We start from the raw sequence: 21825 nt of genomic DNA, 5'->3' as shown, positions 1-21825 counted from the left end.
AACACAATGGTATGTTACAGATGGCTGTATTCTGTTACTTACTACTGCTGTATTTTACACTCAGACAATACTCTTGTTTCTAATTCCAGCCCCTAACCGCTTACCTTGCCACCCAGTCTGGGGTATCATCATTCTCGAGTGGAGGTGTGAATGCCAGCAGCTGGGTGATCAATTCGCTGTCAGAACTGGTCGATAGTCCCACACCATGTCTCATCAGCTTTTTTTTTTTTAAAAAAAGATAAAATGTAGTGTTATCAGTCTACGAAACCACTGCACCATTTTTAGTTTAGCAAGGAGTTACATGTCTGAAAAGTTGTTTTAATGTAGAAGTCACCAAGAACCAAAGAACGTGGATTGTACTTTTGTCCAAGGAGCTGGTGCACAACATCGGCTCATATAAAATGACACTCTGAACTGCATCCCTCACGCTTCTTTTCACTGCTTTGCTTTACTGGTGACCAAAGCATAAAGCAAAGTTGACATTCCCTAATATCCACAGTGCTACTCAGGGTCTGGGGATTTTGTCACCTTCTCACTGCTGCTTACACATGGCAAACTGAAGTAGGGCACAGAGAACAGGTGAAGAGAGGAAGCACAAGTAAACAATGAAAGAAGAAATGACTGAAGACAGAGTAAGGGGAAGGAGGGAAAAAACAACAACCTAAGATGTGAGAGACTGAATCAGACTTATGGTCCTTTTAGTCTGGTGTGCTCAACACACACGTTGCATTTAAGGAAGAGGAGAACCTGCAAAGTATCTAGCCTACTATTCATGCCTGTTCAATGCTTTGCACCGGAGGGTTCCTACCTAACCTTTGTAGATCTTGCATCCTGAAGAATAAGACTGGATACCATTTTTACCATTATCACATTTACAGTGATGCTTGAACATAAAATTAACCCATCATTTTGAAACCAGTCACAATATCTGTCTTGATACATTCTTGCAGCATTGGTGGCATCCACAGACTGACTACATTCTACATAAAGTTCCATTACCTTTTCCAAGTCATAAATTTACAATTCTTTGATGTAGTAGTATGTTCCCTTGTTCTTTGAACAGGGTTAAAAGAGAAGCATCTGTGAGGTTTTAATTCTGCTCTGCAATATGTCCACTTCCTTCTTTACGGGCTATGATATCCAATTTTTGACTGTCTCCTTATGTGTTCATATCACTATAAATTACTATTTTCTACTACTATTTTCAATATTCACTATAGCTTTCTCAAGGTGATGACAAAAAGAGATAATATTGCAGATGAGGACACATCAATGTATTAGATGATATTTTCTAAGCACTCTTTGCTTTCTCTAATGACTGCCATGCAATGGGCAGATTCAAACTGAGCTATTCATAACTGTATCTGGATTAGTTTTCCCTATTGGATCAACATTAACACAGAAAATAAAATAAAAGTAGATTATCCCCCCCACCATGGGAGTTACAAATTAAAAACTTTGTTTCTCAGTGCACTGCCCAATCCATTAGTTTGGAGTTCCTCACCATTCTCTGTAGTTTTCAATGACCTAAAGCATTGTATGTCAGCTAGGAGATGTGACCAAGTTTTTGTCCATGTCTGCCTCCTACTCATTAATAAATTATACTGGAAAACCCAGGACTGATTCCTACCTTTCTTCTGAGTTGTTTAGCATTTATTAATTCACCATTGTGTGCCACAGCAATCTTCCCATGAAGAGTTTCTACAACGAAAGGCTGGCAGTTCTCTAATTCAGAGATTCCTGACGTGGAGTACCTGGTGTGGCCAATTCCAAGATTTGAAACATACAGCTTCTTCAGATTGTCTTCACTGAACACATGATTAATAAGACCCATTCCCTTGCAGGGAGGAAAAAAAAGACTGTATTTATTATTGTTTCCAGCAACACACTCATTATGCCAGCACTTTACAAGCAAAAACCAACAGCAACAAAACAAAAACAAAAAACAAAAACAAAAAAAGAAAAGAGCTTACCTCTAGAGAGACAAGACAGACAGGTAGGTCACAGGAAAGGGGAACAACATAAGAAGGCAACTGGTTTCATCAGGATAATACACAACATAAGGGGGAGATTGTTTTGAGCAGATTTTATTTTCAGATAGACAGACTGTCCCCAGTTACCACACAGTAAGAAAATATCCTTTGAGAAACCACTAGCAGAAGAAAATTTGGGAATACTATATGTATTTATATTCAAATGTAATTTTAAAAGCTCAACTGGCTTTGTTCTTTTAATGCTATTTTAAAGTTTAAAAGCTCAACTACATTTATTCTTTAATGCTATTTAGAGAGAACACTATAAAACAAATATTTCAATATATTCTGTGCTTTTTTCCCTGAGAAATAGGATAATACATTTAATCACCAGCACCATAATGAATTTGTTTTTATACCAGCTTCAGATTAATGTTTAAAAGACCCCATTATTTGTAATTCCGGCCACTGCTATAATTGGCACTCAACCTGAAAGAGCCAGAAAACTCTGTTGAAAAGTCTTCAGGTATCCAAGTTGACTTCTATGGCAGAAATGACTCAGAACTTTTATAGATAGGCCCCAGGAGATTCTAGCATATTCAATAGCCAAGGCAGTGCTCCTGTTGGCAACAAGCATTGTGAGGGAGGAATTTAAAAGCATGCAGGGTCTAAGTAATTAAAGTACAGGACTGGGAAACAGGTGCTCCAATTTCTATTCTGAACTCTGGCACAGACTTTTTTTGTAACCTTCAGAAAGTCTCTTCATCTGTTTAAATCTCTTTATCTCTCTAAAATGTGGATGATATTTACTTCCCTTGAGTGTTATGAAGATTAATTCATTAAAGAGCTTTGAATGCCTTAGAGGCTCAGAATTATGTTTGAATCTGATAATTAGAGGAAGGAGAAGAGAGGTTAGCACAAACAGAATTTCAATGCAAAAAGTAAAACGCTGCTGTGGCAACAGATAAATACAAGGCAAGGCAAAAAGAGCAAGCTCTGGCCTACACACCAAGCTACACTGGTTTAACTAAGGCCATGTCTACATTACAGCTGCTACAGCACCACAGCTATGGCACTGCTGTAGCCCAGAGTGTAAACGTTTCCTTCATCAATGGAGTTACTCCCCCTCACCCTGGCTACATTTACATTGACCTAACTATGGTGCTCAGGGCACAAAATTTTTCATAGCCCTGAACGATGTAGCTAGGTTGACCTAATTTAAGTGAAGACCAGACCAAACAGTGTGGCTTTAGACCAATTTAGTTACATCAGTGCAGAACCCTGCATAGACTCTTAATTTAAAATGGTCTGAGAGTCAGGTCAGTAAATTCAAAAAAGTGCAAGCTAAGCAGAAATAACCAATTTTAAACTAATAAAAGTATGTTCTACAGGGATTTGCACCAGTTTAATTAAATCAATTTTTAAACCAGAACAGCTTCAAGGACAAGACCATATTCACTGGTTTGTGCCCTTCAAGTTTTCTTTTTTAAATAATAGTAACTATAGAATTTAAATACTGCAGCCAAGACATATCCCAAGGATAAGAGAAATCTTATTATGCAACTGCTGTAATATCAAAACTTCCTGAGATGATGCAGTCATCGTATTTAATTCTTAATATTGATGTCATTCTCCACAGCTCTTATGGAATCAATATAAAGTATTATAGTGTCTGCCAACATTTTATTCTCAGCGCATTACTTTTTACTCAGAGGCTAAAGGAAGTGCTAACGGTAGAAGTGGAAATCTCTCATAACCTAAAAAGAAGTGGAAGCTCAAAACAAGAACAGGGTCTGTCATAAATATAAAGGGAAGGGTAACCACGTTTCTGTATACAGAACTATAAAATCCCTCCTGGCCAGAGGCAAAACCCTTTCACCTGTAAAGGGTTAAGAAGCTAGGATAACCTCGCTGGCACCTGACCAAAATGACCAATGAGGAGACAAGTTACTTTCAAAGCTTGCAGGAGGGAAAGAGTCTGTGTGATGCTTTTGCTGGAAACAGATCAGGAATGCTCTTCAGAACCCCTGTAAAAAGTTAGTAAGCAATCTAGCTAGAAATGAGTTAGATTTTCTTTTGTTTAATGGCTGGTAAAATAGCTGTGCTGAATGGAACGTATATTCCTGTTTTTGTGTCTTTTTGTAACCTAAGGTTTTGCCTAGAAGGATTTGCTATGTTTTGAATCGGATTACCCTGTAAGGTATTTACCATCCTGATTTTACAGAGGTGATTCTTTTACTTTTTCTTTAATTAAAATTCTTCTTTTAAGAACCTAATTGTTTTTTCATTGTTCTTAAGATCCAAGAGTTTGGGTCTGTATTCACCTATGCAAACTGGTGAGGATTTTTATCAAGCCTTCCCCAGGAAAGGGGGTGTAGGGCTTGGGGGAAAGATGTCTCCAAGTGGGCTCTTTCCCTGTTCTTTGTTTAACATGCTTGGTGGTGGCAACATAGGGTTCAAGGACAAGGCAAAGTCTGTACCTTGAGGAAGTTTTTAAACTAAGCTGGTAAGAATAAGCTTAGGGGGTCTTTCATGCAGGTCCCCACATCTGTACCCTACAGTTCAGAATGGGGAAAGAACCTTGACATGGTGGCAGTGGTGGGATCAATTTGAGATTTTTTTTTGGGATCATTTTGAAACAGAAGCACAGTAGGATTTTAAAAGGACATTTTTTTCCCCTTTGGGCTGCTTGAAAGCAGGTTTTAAGCTGAAAGCAATTATAGTTTTTCTGTGTCTGCCAGGGGGCCAGAGCAGCAGACATAACAAAAGGGATCATTCTTTTTGAGCTGGAGTTTTCTCTACCTAAAGGCAGGGTAGTTAACCTCCTGCAGGGAAATTCACAAGTTTTTCACAGACCTGAAGTGTTTTTTTTGTTTTTGTTTTTTGTTTTTTTTTAGCTAAGAGCAACTAGAGGGTTTTTCTATTTGCCTGGAGACAAAGGATTTTTCTGTAGGCTGAGAATAGCTATCATATTACAGCACAAAAATTTTACAAGCAGTTTTTTTTTTGTTTTTTTTAAACTCTCGGGTGTAAAGTCAGTTAAAAACAGAGAGGCTAAGATGACAGAATCCAAGGCGGAAAAAGCCAAAGAGGCTGCCCACAGGAGAGCTATGGAGGCAAGGGAAAAAGAACTGGAGGAAAAGGAAAAAGAAAGGAAACATGCACTGGAGATGGAGAAGGCAAAGGCTCAGCAGAATATACCAACAAACCCTAGCAATCCTTCTCCAGGTACCGCCTCACATCCCAGGAAGTTCCCCACCTACAAGCCAGGCGCTGATACTGAGGCCTTCTTAGAAAACTTCGAAAGGGCCTGCCTTGGGTACAACATCTCTACAGATCAATACATGGTAGAGCTGAGGCCGCAGCTCAGTGGACCCTTAGCTGAGGTGGCGGCTGAAATGCCTAAGGAACACATGAGCAAGTATGAACTGTTTAAAACCAAGGCGAGAGTCAGGATGGGGCTAACACTCAAGCATTCCCGTCGGCAGTTCAGAGCCCTAACGTGGAAACCAGACGTGTCATTTACCTGACATGCCTACCACATTGTGAAACATTGGGATGCCTGGATATCAGGAGCAAGTGTTAAATCTCCAGAAGAGTTGCCCTTCCTAATGCAAATGGAGCAGTTCTTAGAGGGTGTTCCTGAGGAAATAGAAAGATACATCCCAGATGGGAAGCCCATAACTCTAATTGAGGTGGGGGAGATTGGAGCCAAATGGATGGAGATGGCAGAAAAGAAAAAAAACTAGTAGCAGTTGGGGCGAATATCAGAAGGGGCAAACTGGAACAAAACAGGTGGAGGGAGGAGAGAGGAACAATCCTGGTCGCAGTTGGAGCGGAGACCAGAAGAGACAACCTCCGACCTCACCCTACTACAAGGGACAGCCCAAGGCCTCAACTACACACCCAGGAACACTCCAGACACCTTATTGTCCTGCCACACCGTTCTCCAGCAACCCACCTCGCCCCAGGACTTGTCAGCTGGATGACGAATTAAAAGTGCTGAAGGATAAGAAGAAAAGTAGGATTAAAGACAAAAGGCTATGAGATACCTCCCCCTCTGATCTGTTATTGGAGTAAGCAAAGATTGAGCCAGTTTATCGGCTGAGAGCCTGCATCAAGGCAGGATTCTCATTCCTGGATTTTGTTTCTCCACTGTGAGCTAAGTAGGACACTCATGTTCTACTTGAGGGACCTGTTAGTGTCAGAGCTCTGTCCTGCTGGGCATGCTCCCACTTCCTGGGACTCAGAACCTTCTAGTACTGAAGTCAGAAGGAGATCTGGGCAGAAGATGCAGTTTTAATTGACACAGCTCCAATTCCTACGTTCCTTCCAGGAGGGTAGTTGGTTAACTTGTATTTCACTTCCTGACATCAGCTCAGTGTAAATATAGGAAGTAAATTCTCTAGAGCAAGTAAAGTGCTTTGGCCTAAGATCTTTTTGGGCTTGGCCATTTTAGGCCTGTTGGCACCCTCTGGATTTCTATCAGGTTGGAAATAGATGAGGGAAATCTGAAAAATCCTCCCAGTCTCTGGATCTATTAATTTGTGTGCAGCATTCAACTCTTCAAAGAATCTGCCATGATATTTACTAAAGCCAGAGTCAGTCATAGATGCATCTGCTTCCAGGCATTAATCTAGTTTCAAGGATTGTGGTTTTTTGTTTCACTCTTTTCCCTCCATTCCACTAGAACTCTGCTGGTTTCACACATTAGTACTTAAACTGCCAGCACCAAACCCTTTCAACTCACCAGAGCTAAACACATTAGAAGAAAGGGGCTCTGGTGTTGACAGCTCCAGAACAGATTGCTTTTTACTGAAGCAAAAGATTAATTTCAGTGTTGTTGGAGCTGTATTGGTCCCAGGATATTAGAGAACAAGGTGGGAGAGGTAGTATCTTTTATTGGACCAACTTCTGTTGGTAAAAGAGACAAGATATTGCCTCACCCACCTTGTTTCTTCAAAAGCTTGAAGTGGACTTGAAGGATAACCTGGTCTGAGTTTTGTTGTTGATTTTTTAAAAATAAGTTTAAGCTTGGTCTATACAACAACAATAAGTTAAGGAACTGAACTCGGTACTCTTATTATGACAAATTCTTGTCATTTCCTGTCTCTTGCTTATTATTCCTATTTCCTGGAACAAGCAGAGACTCTCCTCATGCACCTCAGGTGGAAATGTGTTATTTTTTCCTCCGACTTTTCCTTTGAGTACTCCTTATTTCGCTCTATTTTAAAGACTGGATTTTTATGTAAAGACTAGATCTTTACTTCTTAAAAATGGCAACAAATTAGTAAAAAGTCCTTAAAATTTTACCTTGTGCACTTTGAATGTTTGGGCTGAGTCTCCATCACTTGTCACAATTCCACCACTTTCTTGGCCCCTGTGGACAAAATTAGCATAAATACTGAATGGCTCACTGAGCACAACATCCAAACAAAATATTAACTTGTAAAGCGTAAAAGAACATAACCGTTTGTGTTTAAAATGTCTTAAGTACTCCATTTTTATAGACTTATCAAAATTATGTTTTTTGTATGTTCATGTTGCACTTTATTGTAAAATATTTAAGGCTCAATCCAAAGCACACTGAAATCAAATAAAAAGTCTTTCCATTAATTTCAATGGGTGCTGGATCTGGTCCTTACTGCTGACTTTCTATAGTCTAAATTTCAAGGTGAACATAAAATACTACCAGATCCTTAAATTGAAATGCCAGGCAGCCCAATGGCCAGTCACACCAGCCACTTGTGTGACCCTGCAGCCAGCCGCACCAGCTACACTGGCTGCTGCTAAGGTGGCCGGGGAAGGCAGCTGGCCCTGGAGGGGGCCTCCCAGAGCAGAAGCCCCCCAGCTAAGATTTAGTCAGGGGTATTCATAGTACAAGTCATGGACAGGTCACAGGCCATGAATTTTTGTTTATTGCCTGTGACCTGTCCATGACTTCTATTAAAAATATCTATTACTAAATTGTAGCCTTAACAATAAAATCGATGCAGATGTGGTCTTTGGGTTACTGGTAAATTCCCAATGCAACCTTTAATTGCTCAAAAATTGAATACCCTGAAATAAAAATGTCTGTAGAATGCGCTTACAAGCTGTAGCCAAGAAAAAAACAAAAACAAAATGTAACATATATATATATATATATATATATATACATATACATATACATATATACACACACACACACACACTAAATGAAGTACTTTAATGAAGATGAAAGGGAAAGAAAATATATCTATTAGATTACTTAAATATAAAACAGCTAAAGGTCTTGTACAATAGGATGTGATTTTGCTCTCATATTAAACTAGTATAACTCAACTGGCATCATTGGAGTCATTCTCGAGTTATACTACTGTAACAGCTTGTCTACTTGAAAAGACAATTCGGATTAAGGCAGGGCATGCATTTAAAGTGCAGTAACTATTCTACAATAATTTTATGTATCGAAAAGACCTTATAAAAAACAGGAGAATAAGGTGCAAATGTTCAATATGCTTGATCCCAACAATAACTTAATACTTTCCACCACTGATTATGCCCAAGTCTCAAAGATATTTTAGAAGGCCATGTCTACACTACGAAAGTACTCCGATTTTACAGAAGTCGATTTTTGGGAACAGACTGTATAAATTCAAGTGCATGCGTCCACACTAAGCACATTAATTCGGCGGTGTGCGTCCACAGTACCGTGGCAAGTGTCCCACAGTTCCCACAGTCCCCGCTGCCCATTGGAATTCTGGGCTGAGCTCCCAATGCCTGATGGGGCAAAAAATTTGTTGCAGGTGGTTATGGGTAAATGTCGTCAGTCAACCCTCCCTCTGTGAAAGCAATGGCAGACAATCATTTCACGCCCTTTTCCCTGGACTGCCCGAGCAGACGCCATAGCATGGCAAGCATGGAGCCAGTTCAGCTCACTGCGGCAGTTATGACCATTGTAAGCACCTCGCGCATTATCGTGCAGTTTATGCAGAACCAGCACCTGAAAAACCAGGCGAGGAGGCAACGGCAGAGCGGTGAACACAGATTTCTCTAAAACCATGGTCCCCGGCAATTTGGAGATCATGGTGTTACTGGGGCAGGCTCATGCCGTGGAACATCGATTCTGGGCCCAGGAAACAAGCACAGAGTGGTGAGACTGCATAGTGTTGCAGGTTTGGGATGATTCCCAGTGGCTCTGAAACTTTCGCATGCGTAAGGGCACTTTCATGGAACTTTGTGACTTGCTTTCCCCTGCCCTGAAGCGCAAGAGTACCAAGATGAGAGCAGCCCTAACAGTTGAGAAGCGAGTGGCAATAGCCCTCTGGAAGCTTGCAATGCCAGACAGCTACCGGTCAGACGGGAATCAATTTGGAGTAGGCAAATCTACTGTGGGGGTTGCTGTGATGCAAGCAGCCAACGCAATCATTGAGCTGCTGCTATCAAAGGTAGTGATTCTGGGAAATGTGCAGGTCATGGTAGATGGCTTTGTGCAATGGGATTCCCTAACTGTGGTGGGGCTATAGCTGGAACGCATATCTCTATCTTGGGACCAGACCACCAGGGCAGCCAGTACATAAACCGCAAAGGGCACTTTTCAATGGTGCTGCAAGCACTGGTGGATCACAAGGGACATTTCACCAACATCAAAGTGGGATGGCTGGGAAAGGTTCATGACGCTCACATCTTCAGGAACTCTGGTCCATTTAAATGGCTACAGGAAGGGACTTACTTTCCAGACCAGAAAATAACCGTTGGGGATGTTGAAATGTCTATCGTTATCCTTGGGGACCCAGCCAACCCCTTAATGCCCTGGCTCATGAAGCCATACACAGGCACCCTAGACAGTAGTAAGGAGCTTTTCAAATATAGGGTGAGCAAGTGCAGAATGGTGGTAGAATATGCATTTGGATATTTAAAGGGTCGCTGGTGAAGTTTACTGACTCGCTCAGACCTCAGCGAAACCAATATTCCCATTGTTATTGCTGCTTGCTGTGTGCTCCACAATCTCTGAGAGAGTGAGGGGGAGACGTTTATGGCCGGGTGGGGTTGAGGCAAATCGCCTGGCTGCTGAGTACACGCAGCCAGACACCAGGGCAGTTAGAAAAGCACAGCAGGAAGCGCTGCGCATCAGAGAAGCTTTGAAAACCAGTTTCATGACTGGCCAGGGTACTGTGTGACACTTCTGTTTGTTTCTCCTGGATGAAAACCCACCCCCTTGGTTGCCTCTAAATTCCCTGTAAGCCACCTGCCCTCCCCCCTTCAATCACAACTTGCTTGCAAAGGACAAAGTCACTATAGTTTAAAAAACATGTATTCTTTTTTAATTGGTTATAAAAACAGGGAGATATCACAAGGTAGCCCGGTTGCAGTTTGGAAGGAGGGAAGAAAAAGACCACTTTAAAACTTGTTGAAAGCCAGCCTTCTGTTGTTTAGGCTGTCCACTGGGGAGGAGAGGTTGGGTGCCCAGAGGCCCCTCCTCCCCCCCATTCTTGGGCATCTGGGGGAGGAGGCTATGGAACTTGGGGAGGAGGGTGGGTGGTTAAACAGGGGCTGCAGTGGCAGTCTGTGATCCTGCTGCCGTTCATTAACCTCCACCAGACGCTGGAGCATGTCCATTTGATCCCGCAGTAGCCCCAGCGTTGCCTCATGCCTCTTCTGATCTTCCAGCCACCACCTCTCCTCACATTCATCAGCCCCTTTCCTGTACTCTGCTCTTGTGTCCCTCCACACATTCTGCTGAGCTCTGTCAGTGCCGGAAGACTGCATGAGCTCAGAGAACATTTCATTGTGCGTGCATTTTTTTCGCCACCTTATCTGAGATAGCCTTTGGGACGGAGGAGGGAGGCTTGAAACATTTCCAGCTGCTGGAGGAAAAAAAAGGAAGCGAAGATACATTTTACAGAACAATGACTATATTCTTTCACGGTGAACAACACTATTCACATTACATAGCATATGTGATTTTGGTACAAGGTCACATTTTGCATCTTATATTGAGTGCCTGCGGCTTTGGTGTTAGAGATCACACATGCAGTGCCAGGCAACAGAATTCGGATTGCAGGTGGCCATGGTAAGCCATAGTCTTTCAGCTTCTGCAGCCTTCCTAACAGCAGTGCCCTCCTCTCCCATAGCAAGCAAAGCACGCTGAGTTGGCCATTTAGTGCTGTGGTTTTCCAGTTAATGTGCAGCAGCAGAAATCAAACTATCCCACCCCCCACCCCACCCCCGATCCAATTCTCTGGGATGACTGCTTTACTCCTCACCCCACCATGAGGCTGGTATCAGGGAAGATCCCTGCTAGCCAAACATGAACGGCTCAGCACCAATGCCACCCCACCCCCACCCCCTCCACACGCTAACTGCGGGGAAGATTTCTTTTCAGCCATAGGCAGAATAAGGCTGCTCTCCCCAGAAACCTTCTGCAAAGGCTTTTAGAGTACCTCCAGGAGAGCTTCATGGAGACATCCCTGGAGGATTTCCGCTCCATCCCCAGACACATTAACAGACTTTTCCAGTAGTTGTACTGGCCACGAATGCATCCCAAGTCCTCAAGGCTACTTAATCATTAAAAAACGCTTGCTTTTATAACATGTATTATATTTTAAAAAGGTACACTCACCAGAGGTCCCTTCTCCAGCTTCGTTGGCTTGGGAGGATATTTCAGTCAGGGTCATAAAAAGATCCTGGCAGTCAGGGAGAACGGTGTGCTGTGTGCTCTCCTCAAGCTCCTCCTCATCTTCCCCGTCTGCAAAATCCTCAGGCATGGTGGAGAGTACCCCATCACTGGAGTCCACGAACGGGGTGGGGTAGTGGTGGCAGCCCCCCCTAGAATTGCATGCAGCTCAGCGTAGAAGCGGCATGTCTGGGGCTCTGTCCCGGAGCGTCCGTTTGATTCTTTGGTTTTCTGGTACATTTGTCTGAGCTCCTTAAGTTTCACACGGCATTGTGTTGCATCCCTGCTGTAGCCTCTGTCCCCCATGGCCTCGGAGATTTTTTGAAACGTTTTGGCATTTCGTCTTTTGGAACGTAGATTGATAGCATGGATTCCTCTCCCCATACAGCAATCAGATCCAGTACCTCCTGTGCGATCCATGCTGGAGCTCTTTTTCAATTCTGGGACTGCACGGTTACCTGTGCTAATGAGCTCGCCTGACCAAACAGGAAATGAGATTCAAAAGTTCCCAGGCCTTTTCCTGTACACCTGGCCAGTGCATCCAAGTTCAGAGTGCTATCCAGAGTGGTCACAATGGTGCACTGTGTGATAGCTCCCGGAGGCCAATACCTTAGTATCTACACTAACCCTAATTCGAAACGGTGGTGTCGATTTCAGCGCTAATCACCTCGTTGGGGAGGATTATAGAACTCGGTTTTAAGAGCCCTTTATGTCGAAAAAATGGCTTCGTTGTGTGGATGGGTGCAGGGTTAATTTGATTTAACGCTGCTAAATCCGACAAACGCATAGTGTAGACCAGGCCTAAGTCATTAATACCACCTGTGTGTAAAGTTAATTTTTAAAAATATAAAAATAAACTAGGGCTGTCAATTAATTGCAGTTAATGCACGCTATTAACGCAAAACAATTTAACTAAATTAAAAAACAAACAGTCATGAATAATTGCTGTTTAATCACACTGTTAAACAATAACAGAATACCAATTTAAATTTAATATAAATATTTTTGGATTTTTTCTACATTTTCAAATGTATTGATTTCAATTACAACATAGAATACAAAGTGTACAGTGCTCACTTATTATTTTTGGTTACAAATATTTGAACTGTAATAAAGAAAAGAAACAACATTTTTCAATTCACCTCATACAAGTCTACTCAGTCCTACTTCTTGTTTAGCCAAATCAGTAAAACAAAACAAGTTTGTTTACATTTATTAGAGATAATGCTGCCCTCTTCTTATATACAATATCACCTGAAAGTGAGAACAGGCATTTGCATCACACTGTTGTAGCTGGCGTTGCAAGGTATTTATGTGCCAGTTACGTTAAACATTTGTATGCCCCTTCATGCTTTGACTTGTAGGCTCTAAAGTTTTGCATTTTTTAACATAGCTGTACTCAAAAACAAAACAAATTGACATCTGTAAATTTCACTTTCACGATAAAGAGATTGCATTACAGTATGAGTACTGTACTTGTACGAGATTGATTGAAAAATACTAGTTTTTAAATTTTTTTACAGTACAAATATTTGACATAAAAAATACAAATTGAGCAAATTTTGTATTCCGTTTGTTTTAACCTCATAATTGTGATTTTTTAAAAATCGTTGACAACCCTAAGACGAACACTTTTGTGCAAAAAATTATTTGCTATTGTTTCTTGTACTACCAAATGTTATTATAACAAAGAAGTTACAGAAAAAATTCTTTCCTGCCCTCACCAGTTTACTTTGCTCAGAAAAATGCATCTGTAGACACAAAAATTGACAGAAAAACTTAAAGGTGGGTACAGTACACTCATCGACTTTAAACACAGTTTTTAAAATTTAGGCCATTTCTATGTTGATCATGGCCCTCCAAATATCATAGCAAAATCAAATAAAGGATGGTTGCAGTTAACCTTCAGTGTAATGCCTCTGATTTTCACTGATTAAAATTCTGAATCCAACCCTCACCACCTCCCCCCGCCCCGGCAACCCCCGTCTCCCCCAACACACACACACACACACACACCCTAATAGGCAGTCAACCCTCTGAGATAGGCTGTGCAAAGCTTGGCAGGGGCTCTGTACCCCATCCAGCAAAACAATACTCAATAGGTACTTTTGAAGTCAGTAATGGCTGGGAAAGGAGTGGAACTGGTAGAATCATGGCTGTGCAGATCAACTAACCAAGCCAAGCAACCTCCTTACTCTAGTGAAAATATGCAGCAAGGGGCCTCCGCTTCTAGTCTATGAGATTCTGTTCTCCCCTTTTGCTTTCCTTAGAGTTCTCCAGCATAGAGCCCATATACCTGAGCTGCGGGCAGGAACTAGGATTTGGTCCTTAGTACAGTACCCATATGGCGCTAAAAAGGTCAGTTTCATTAACATGCAGCCTATACCATCATACCTCTTTAGCCTTAGAGCAGGTCTACTCTACTGCTTAAGTCGACCTAGCTTACATCATTCAGGTGTGTGAAAAAGTCCCCCGCTCTCCCAAGGCAACTCAAGTTTTTTGCTGTCCACACTGGCGCTATGCTGACAAGAGTGTGCTCTCTCATCAACATAGCTTCCACTTCTAGCCGAAGTGGAGTAATTATGCTGATGGGAGAGCACTCTCCTGTCAGCATAGTGCATCCTCACCAGACGCAATACAGCTGCGCCGATGTAGTGCAGTAGTGTAGACCTGCCCTTAGTTTTCAGCTTTTTTGTTTAGCTCAGTTGTACTCATGAACAATGCTAGAATAAAATAGGAGTTTTATAAAATACAGGCACACAATTTAAAACGTGGATGATTCCAATGTGTATTTTTAATGCTAATAAAATACCAAATGCAATCATAATTTGTAACTTAATGAGAACTCTTACCAACATCTTTTAGGTTCCAAAATGTAAAACTGGCTGCAAACAAAAACTGCTACAATGTCGAATTAATTCCTAACAAACTACAACACGACATAATCTTAAAAAAAAGAATGCATTTACTTTCTTTCTTAAAATATTCATTAAAAAGAGTGATCATACTTAAAACATTGTTCATAAAAAGGGTTAAAGCAAGTAGACACCCTGAGTTTATTTTTTATCTTGTGGAATACTGGGTACTAGATTACACTTCATTTGTGCAGGAGCGGTTTTATTTGTCTGCTTCTAATATAAAGCCTGCTTATTTGGCAGTTTCTCAAGTTACTCCCCTCAGGCAGTTTGAGCCAGTAAAACTAGATCCTTTCATCTCTGTGGAGCTTACTGACAACCAGCCGTCTGGTTTCCAAGGAAACAAAATCTTGGCTAGAAATAGTGAATCATTTCCAGGTCACTTTCAACATGGAGAGTGGAGCAGGAAAGCATTGGACTGAAGAGGAGGTTAAAGCCTTGCTAAGCGTCTGGTCAGAAAAAAACATAAGAAAGCAACTTCATGGAACACTAAGGAATAAAGGAATATTTATCTACATTGCTAAAAGACTACAGGAGTTAGGAGTTTGCAGAGACTGGAAACAGTGCCGTGCAAAGTATAAAAATCTGAAGTATGAATTCAGAACAGTTAAATATGCCCACAACTCTGGAGATGCCACTAAAACCATGAAGTTTTTTCATGATCTGGATGCCATACTGCAATATGAACCAGTCACACAATTAACAGAGGATGAAAACGGCAAGTGCTCTGCAACTGAGAGACAGCTGAACATAAGCACTACCACAGAGAACACTGAAGGTAAAAAATAATTTCTATTTCTTGTCTTTGCACAAAAAACAATAAATCTGGTAAGATTAAAAGCCACATTATATAGCCCTAGAAACAGAGTCAGAACAGCAACTGACTTGATGCATCCCCTGCAGATGGGGAAAAAAGAAGGTTAGCACCACCAGTGTCGAAGTCTGTAAATACAGCATAATCCTAACAAATTTCACTAACTGCTGGAAAGGTCCAGTCCTGCAGAGGCTCTGTACCTTGTGCAACTGGGTCCTAATATTCATCTAAAATTTTTTCTTTGGAATATAATTTGTAATACTTTGCAACAGGTTTTGAGAGCTTCAGTTCAAAAAGAAACTAATTATTATAGCATATACTGTATTACAAATTTCCCAACTCAATTATAAATTTGGTTTGGTTTTTTTTTAAATAAATAATTACTGTCAGGTCTGAAGTCAAAGAGATGTTTAATTTTAGCATACTTTTATTACTATTTTAAGATTTACCCCCTTAAATGCAATATTATTAATTGTGAAGTATGTGAATACAATGAAATGGAAATGCATGGCTTACAAAATTGTATTACATTTGTGCACTGAGTATTTGATAAACATTTTTGAATGAAGCTATTAGTGTATTTAGTCATGTAAAATTGGTTATGTTTAAAAATATATAAACAGAGACCATTCTGAAGCAAGACATAAATAATTTAAGAGACATTTTTAAACACGAAGAAATGGTGGTATTTACCAAACCAGTTGCACATCAGGTTCTGTTAAACCCCCTCAGTGTGCATAAGCATCATTAGCATTACACTGGGATTTACCATATCACAGGGAGAGGTGGAAGAGACAAGACAATTAGAGACAGGCTGAGACAATGTTTTGATCACAATTAGAATTAGGTGAGGGTTCAGGTTTGAGGCTAGATTAGGGCTGCAGTTGGTGATCTCACAGTGCCAAAAGCCCCTGTGATGCTGTTACAAGATTTCAGTCACATCCGAACTGACATCAAGAAAAAGGCCCCCCTTGGTATTCATTATCTACAGCAGTACCAGAATCTTGGGGGGGGGGGGGGGAGAGGAGAGATGAGAGATTCAAATCAGAATCCAATTTGCTCCCACAATGTGAAGAGGTTTGGATTAAGTTACAATTGTGAATCATTTTTACAAAACAAAAATCAATTAAAGTATAGGGGAGATTTTCAAAGGCACAAAGGGGAGTTGGATGCCTAACTCCCGTTTGTCCCTTTGCACATCTTCCTCTACAATGGAAGTGGACATCTCTTACAGTTGGGAAAGTGTGATTTTTCCCATATTTTAAGAAAAGACTCAAATTTTTAGTTTTTAATCTTAAAGAATTTTTAAAAATTTATATGAATGTAGTTCTATGATAACGTGTCATCCATTTGAAGATATTTAGTTAAAATAAATTAAACATGTATTGTGAATTGTACACTACTGTAATCTGTGCATTATTTAAAACAAAAATCTAAAAATGGAAGAAGTTCAGGGGGCAGATCTTAAGCTGGTATAAATTGCTATAGCTCTATTGACTTCAGTGGAGCTATGACCTTTACACCAGCTGAGAATCCACCCCTGAACTCAAGGTTATCCTGCATGTTTTAAACTGCTTTGCCCAAATGGTTAGTTTCCTTTGAACCTTAAATCATTAAGGGGCATTTTCAATTAATGTTTCACATCTCTTACCCTTAATATCTTTAAGATAACTTCAGAAAGGACCCAATAATCAGCCAGCTTTTCTGATGAACCCCAATCCAGGATATTAATTTAAAAAATTGCATCCTTGGTGGAATGTACTGCATTTTGGGGCATGTGAAAAATCTGATTTCAAAAGTATGATGTAATAGTGGTACATTCAAATGTCTATACAGAAAAGGAAATAAGGGAAGCCTTTGTGCATTTGGTTTTAATTCTTCTTTATAAAAAGCACAGAAATTAAATAAAGTCAACGGCAATAATGTAGTAGGAATAGTTCAGAATTGAAATGCAAAAATTCACACAACCATAACTCCGCCACAACACACACACACACACACACACACACACACACACACACACACTAAAACATAAATGTAACTTACAACTAGTATATAGGTAACAAGGGACAAACCGTGATAAGACTAGTATCTAAGAATTGTCCATTAAAATACACAAGTCAGAAAAGTCACACAATACTGCATTATGGGCCCAATCCTATTTCATTAAAGTCAGTGGGGAAATTCCCATGGAAGTGACAACTCTCAATAAGAATGTTTTTAACTGAATTTTTAAATCTATTTTCTGACACAGCATCCTTTAAAATGTATGTCCTAGACATTTTATTACTTCTCATAAAAGAAAAGATTTCATAAGAGATTTTCTGCTCTTCTGCTCATGTGTTTTGGAGGATAGGATTAAAATTCAAAATGACAAATTGGAGAAATGGTTTGATGTAAATAAGAAGTTCAATAAGGACAAATGCAAAGTACTCCACTTAAGAATGCACACATATAAAATGGGAAATGATGGCCTAGGAAGGAGTACTGCGGAAAGGGAGCTGAGGATTGTAATGGATCACAAGCTTTTCCAAAAAAAAAAAAAAAAAATTATATATATATAAATAAAATAGAATTCTGGGATGTATCAGCCGGAGTGCTGTAAACAAGACACAAGAAGAATTCTTCCACTCTACTCCGCACTAATAAGGCCTCAACTGGAGTAATGTGTCCAGTTCTGTGCACCACCTTTCAGGAAAGATGGTAACAAACTGGAAAAAGTCCAGATGAGAGCAACAAAAGCGATTAAAGGTCTAGAAAACAACCTATGAGGAAAGATTGAAAAAAATTGTGTTTGTTTAGTCTAGAGAAAAGACGACCAAGGGAAGACATAACAGTTTTCAAGTACAGTAAGCCTCAGTTACGAACACCAGAGTTACAAACTGAGCGGTCAACCACACACCAATCAGGCAGCAGCAGATACACACAAAAAGCAAATACAGTATAGTTCTGTGTTAAATGTAAACTATTAATAAAAATAAAGGGAAAATTTAAAAAAAAATTGACAAGGTAAGAAAACTGTTTCTGTGCTTGTTTCATTTAAATTAAGATGGTTAAAAGCAGCATTTTTCTTCTATATATAAATTTTCAAAGCTCTATTAAGTCAATGTTCAGTTGTAAACTTTGGAAAGAACAACCATAACATTTTGTTCAGAAGTACAAACAACCTCCACTCCCGAGTTGTTTATAACTCTGCGGTTCTACCGTACCTAACAGAATGTTACAAGGAGGAGGAGGGAATTTTTTTTTTCTCCTTAACCTCTGAGGATAGGACAAGAAGCAATGGGCTTAAAATTGCATCAAGGGAAGTTTAGGTTGGACATTAGGAAATAACTACTCTGACAGGTAGAAGGTGAACACTGGTACAAATTGCCTAGGGTGGTTGTGAAATCTCCATCATTGGAGGTTTTTAAAAACAGGTTAGACAAACACCTGTCAGGAATGGTCTTGTTCGGGGTAGGCAACCTATGGCACGCATGCCAAAGGCAGCACTTGACCTGATTTTCAATGGCACTCACACTGCCTGGGTCCTGGCCACTGGCCCAGGGGGGGCTCTACATTTTAATTTAATTTTAAATAAAGCTTCTTAAACATTTTAAAAACCTTATTTACTTTACATACAACAATAGTTTAGTTATATATTAAAGACTTATAGAAAGAGACCTTCTAAAAACATTAAAATATATTACTAGCATGTGAAACCTTAAATAAGAGTGAATAAATGAAGACTCGGCACACCACTTCTGAAAGGTTGCCGACCCCTGGTCTAGTTATTACTTAGTCCTGCCATGAGTGCAGGGGGACTAGACTAGCTGACCTACTGAGGTCCCTTCCAGTCCTACACTTCTATGATTCTGTGTTTAGAAAGGTCTTTGGGGCAGACCTGAAAGAAAACACTCTTGTGGGGGGGGAGGAAGGGGGGGGAGAAATACCACACACAGTCTGCATCCATAGGAAGCCCTGTTCTCCCACAGTAGCTCTGGCACTCTGTGCCTCCCACTGATCTGAATGGGAAGGGGAGGGGAAGAAATACAAAAAAAAAAAAAAAAAAAAAAAACACCCACCAGTTCATACTCAAATTAAAATAGCCACAGGATGCATCTTCCACGAGGTCAGAGAGGGATGAAGTATCTCTCCACCACAGCCAGCCCCCATTTTGTGCTGGACTTCACCCCTTTGGACCATGCAGAAAGTCTGAACACCTTTAAAAAAATCTGGGCCTAGCTGCCTAAATCTCATTGCAAGTCATGGGACTTTGGGATTTAGACTCTGAAAACTGAACCCCTTTTTAATTTTGTCTAATATGGGGTTAATATCAGATATTCCAACAGCACTGTGTAAGTAATACATATATGTATACAGACTAGACATGCAGTGCAACAATATACTACCTGTGTGACAGGGTTGGGCCAGATGGCTACAGGAGAGTAATAGAAGGCAGATATATTAGCCCCAGGTTAAGTAGGTCCCTTTTTCCTGGGTAAGGTAACAGGGACGGTTCCAGAACAATCAGGAACCTTCTGGAGACAATTAAGATGACAGGCTAATTAGAACACCTGCAGCCAATCAAGAAGCTGCTAGAATCAATTAAGGCAGGCTAATTGGGGCACCTGGGTTTAAAAAGGAGCTCACTTCAGTTTGTGGTGTGCGTGTAAGGAGCCGAGAGTGAGAACGCATACTGTTGGAGGACTGAGGAGTACAAGCATTATCAGACACCAGGAGGAAGGTCCTATGGGGAGGATAAAGAAGGTGTTGGGAGGAGGCCATGGGGAAGTAGCCCAGGGAGTTGCTGCTGTTGCACAGCTGTTCCAGGAGGCACTCTGGACAGCTGCATTCCACAGGGCCCTGGGCTGGAACCCAGAATAGAAGGCGGGCCCGGGTTCCCTCCAAACCTCCCAACTCCTGGTCAGACATAGGAGGAGCTGACCTGGACTGTGGGTTCATGAAAATGGCCAAACTGAGGGCTGCTGTGAAGCTCCAAGATGAGCAAATCTGCCAATAAGCGCAAGACCCACCATGGTAGAGGAGGAACTTTGTCACACTGCCCCACAGACATCCATGGCTCAAATTGTTCAGTAGCAACAAAAAATTTTTTTTAATATTAATCAACACTAAATAAAACATAACATGTTTATAGGATGTTTGGAAATGCTGAAAGGGATGATGGCCATTCCAACTAGGTAAGTCACACAAATTCATCTTCTCTCCCTGGCTAATCAAAATTATTCTTCAGATTCAGTAGATTCTGAACTTCACTTAAGCATGCCTGCCTTACACACCTGTCTGGTGTTTGCTACAATAACTCTCTCAGAACTCATGGAGGGACACCATAACAAAGGTTAGCGTTCAATCAAGTAAATGTCTGTTCTGGTCCAACTTTATTAATTCAGTTTTTCCCTTATCACATTTAAAAGCTATTCTGGCAATAATTCTAGCTGTTTTATTGTTGTATAACTTGCTTTGGATAATATGGATCCATCTGGAAATGGTGTTTATTTGGGATTTTTGCTTCTGTTTTTTATTTTGAAGTGACAGGCTAGTAGTATGTATATTCTGAAAAATAGACTATCCCTCACAAACAGAGGCAAAAAGGCATATATGAGCCAAAAGGGGTAAATCAGCTCTGTTCTTTACATGTATTTTAAAATTTGCTTCTAATACAGTAAAATGAATATATTAAAGTTCACTAACACATCTATCCCATTATTACAGTTACTTCCTGCCTACATTTATATGCTTGCAAGCAAACAAATTTGTCACTGTAAATTGACTGCAGTTTACACATTGTAATATTGTCTAGATAGATTTATTCCATATCTGTTTATAAGAAAATTCTTTCCCTACCCCCTTCAGGTGAAATATCAGTTGCATTAGAAGAGGATGAGGATGTCCCAGAGGATCCATTACTTTTTATTTCACATGTCAGACCAATTGAACTAGGTACAGTATGATGGTGCGGGGAGAAAAGCAAAACACAGCTATTAGATTTATTTCTCATTGCATTTTAGAAAAAACTAAAAGGAGTTAAATAATGGTGTCTTGCTAGGAACAGCTTCCATTAGCCTCAGTACATCAGCAGTCAGTTTCTGATTAATAAAAAGAAAAGGAGTACTTGTGGCACCTTAGAGACTAACCAATTTATTTGAGCATAAGCTTTCGTGAGCTACAGCTCACTTCATCGGATGCATCTGATGAAGTGAGCTGTAGCTCACGAAAGCTTATGCTCAAATAAATTGGTTAGTCTCTAAGGTGCCACAAGTACTCCTTTTCTTTTTGCAAATACAGACTAACACGGCTGTAACTCTGAAACCTTTCTGATTAATGTAACTTTACAACAGACATTATTGCTCTCTTTCTTCCTCCTAGTTTTAAATTTCTGCAGCCTCATGAACAACTGGATGTTAACCACTATGGGTGGCAGATGACCACTGCATGACCAATTTGTTGACTCCATATCAGCTTTCA

The 21825-nt window shown here is 40.5% G+C and overlaps 2 protein-coding genes across 4 annotated transcripts in view; one reads left to right on the top strand and one right to left on the bottom strand.

Moving 5' to 3' along the window:
* The window catches only part of PPAT (phosphoribosyl pyrophosphate amidotransferase), a 71807-nt gene that overhangs the window by 13075 nt on the left and 36907 nt on the right, over window positions 1–21825 (bottom strand). For 2 of the 3 annotated variants that reach the window (XM_073341961.2, XM_073341962.2), the window contains exons 2-4: window positions 7287–7353; window positions 1631–1808; window positions 105–217 (exon numbers count right to left, since the gene is read on the bottom strand). In XM_073341961.2, coding sequence (XP_073198062.1) covers window positions 105–217; window positions 1631–1808; window positions 7287–7321 — 326 coding nt within the window. In that variant the 5' untranslated portion in view covers window positions 7322–7353. Of the gene's footprint in view, window positions 1–104; window positions 218–1630; window positions 1838–7286; window positions 7354–21825 lie in introns of all 3 variants that reach the window. The other variant, XM_073341963.2, reaches the window with a different exon arrangement.
* PAICS (phosphoribosylaminoimidazole carboxylase and phosphoribosylaminoimidazolesuccinocarboxamide synthase) overlaps window positions 14937–21825 on the top strand; it is a 63532-nt gene continuing 56643 nt past the window's right edge. Inside the window, exons 1-2 of the mRNA XM_073343195.1 lie at window positions 14937–15324; window positions 21214–21300. Coding sequence (XP_073199296.1) covers window positions 14937–15324; window positions 21214–21300 — 475 coding nt within the window. The remainder of the gene's footprint in view (window positions 15325–21213; window positions 21301–21825) is intronic.

Source organism: Lepidochelys kempii, chromosome 4 (assembly GCF_965140285.1).
Source record: "Lepidochelys kempii isolate rLepKem1 chromosome 4, rLepKem1.hap1, whole genome shotgun sequence".
NCBI lineage: Eukaryota > Metazoa > Chordata > Testudines > Cheloniidae > Lepidochelys > Lepidochelys kempii.
The sequence above is the reverse complement of the archived record's forward strand: the minus strand, read 5'-3'. Positions and strand labels throughout refer to the sequence as shown.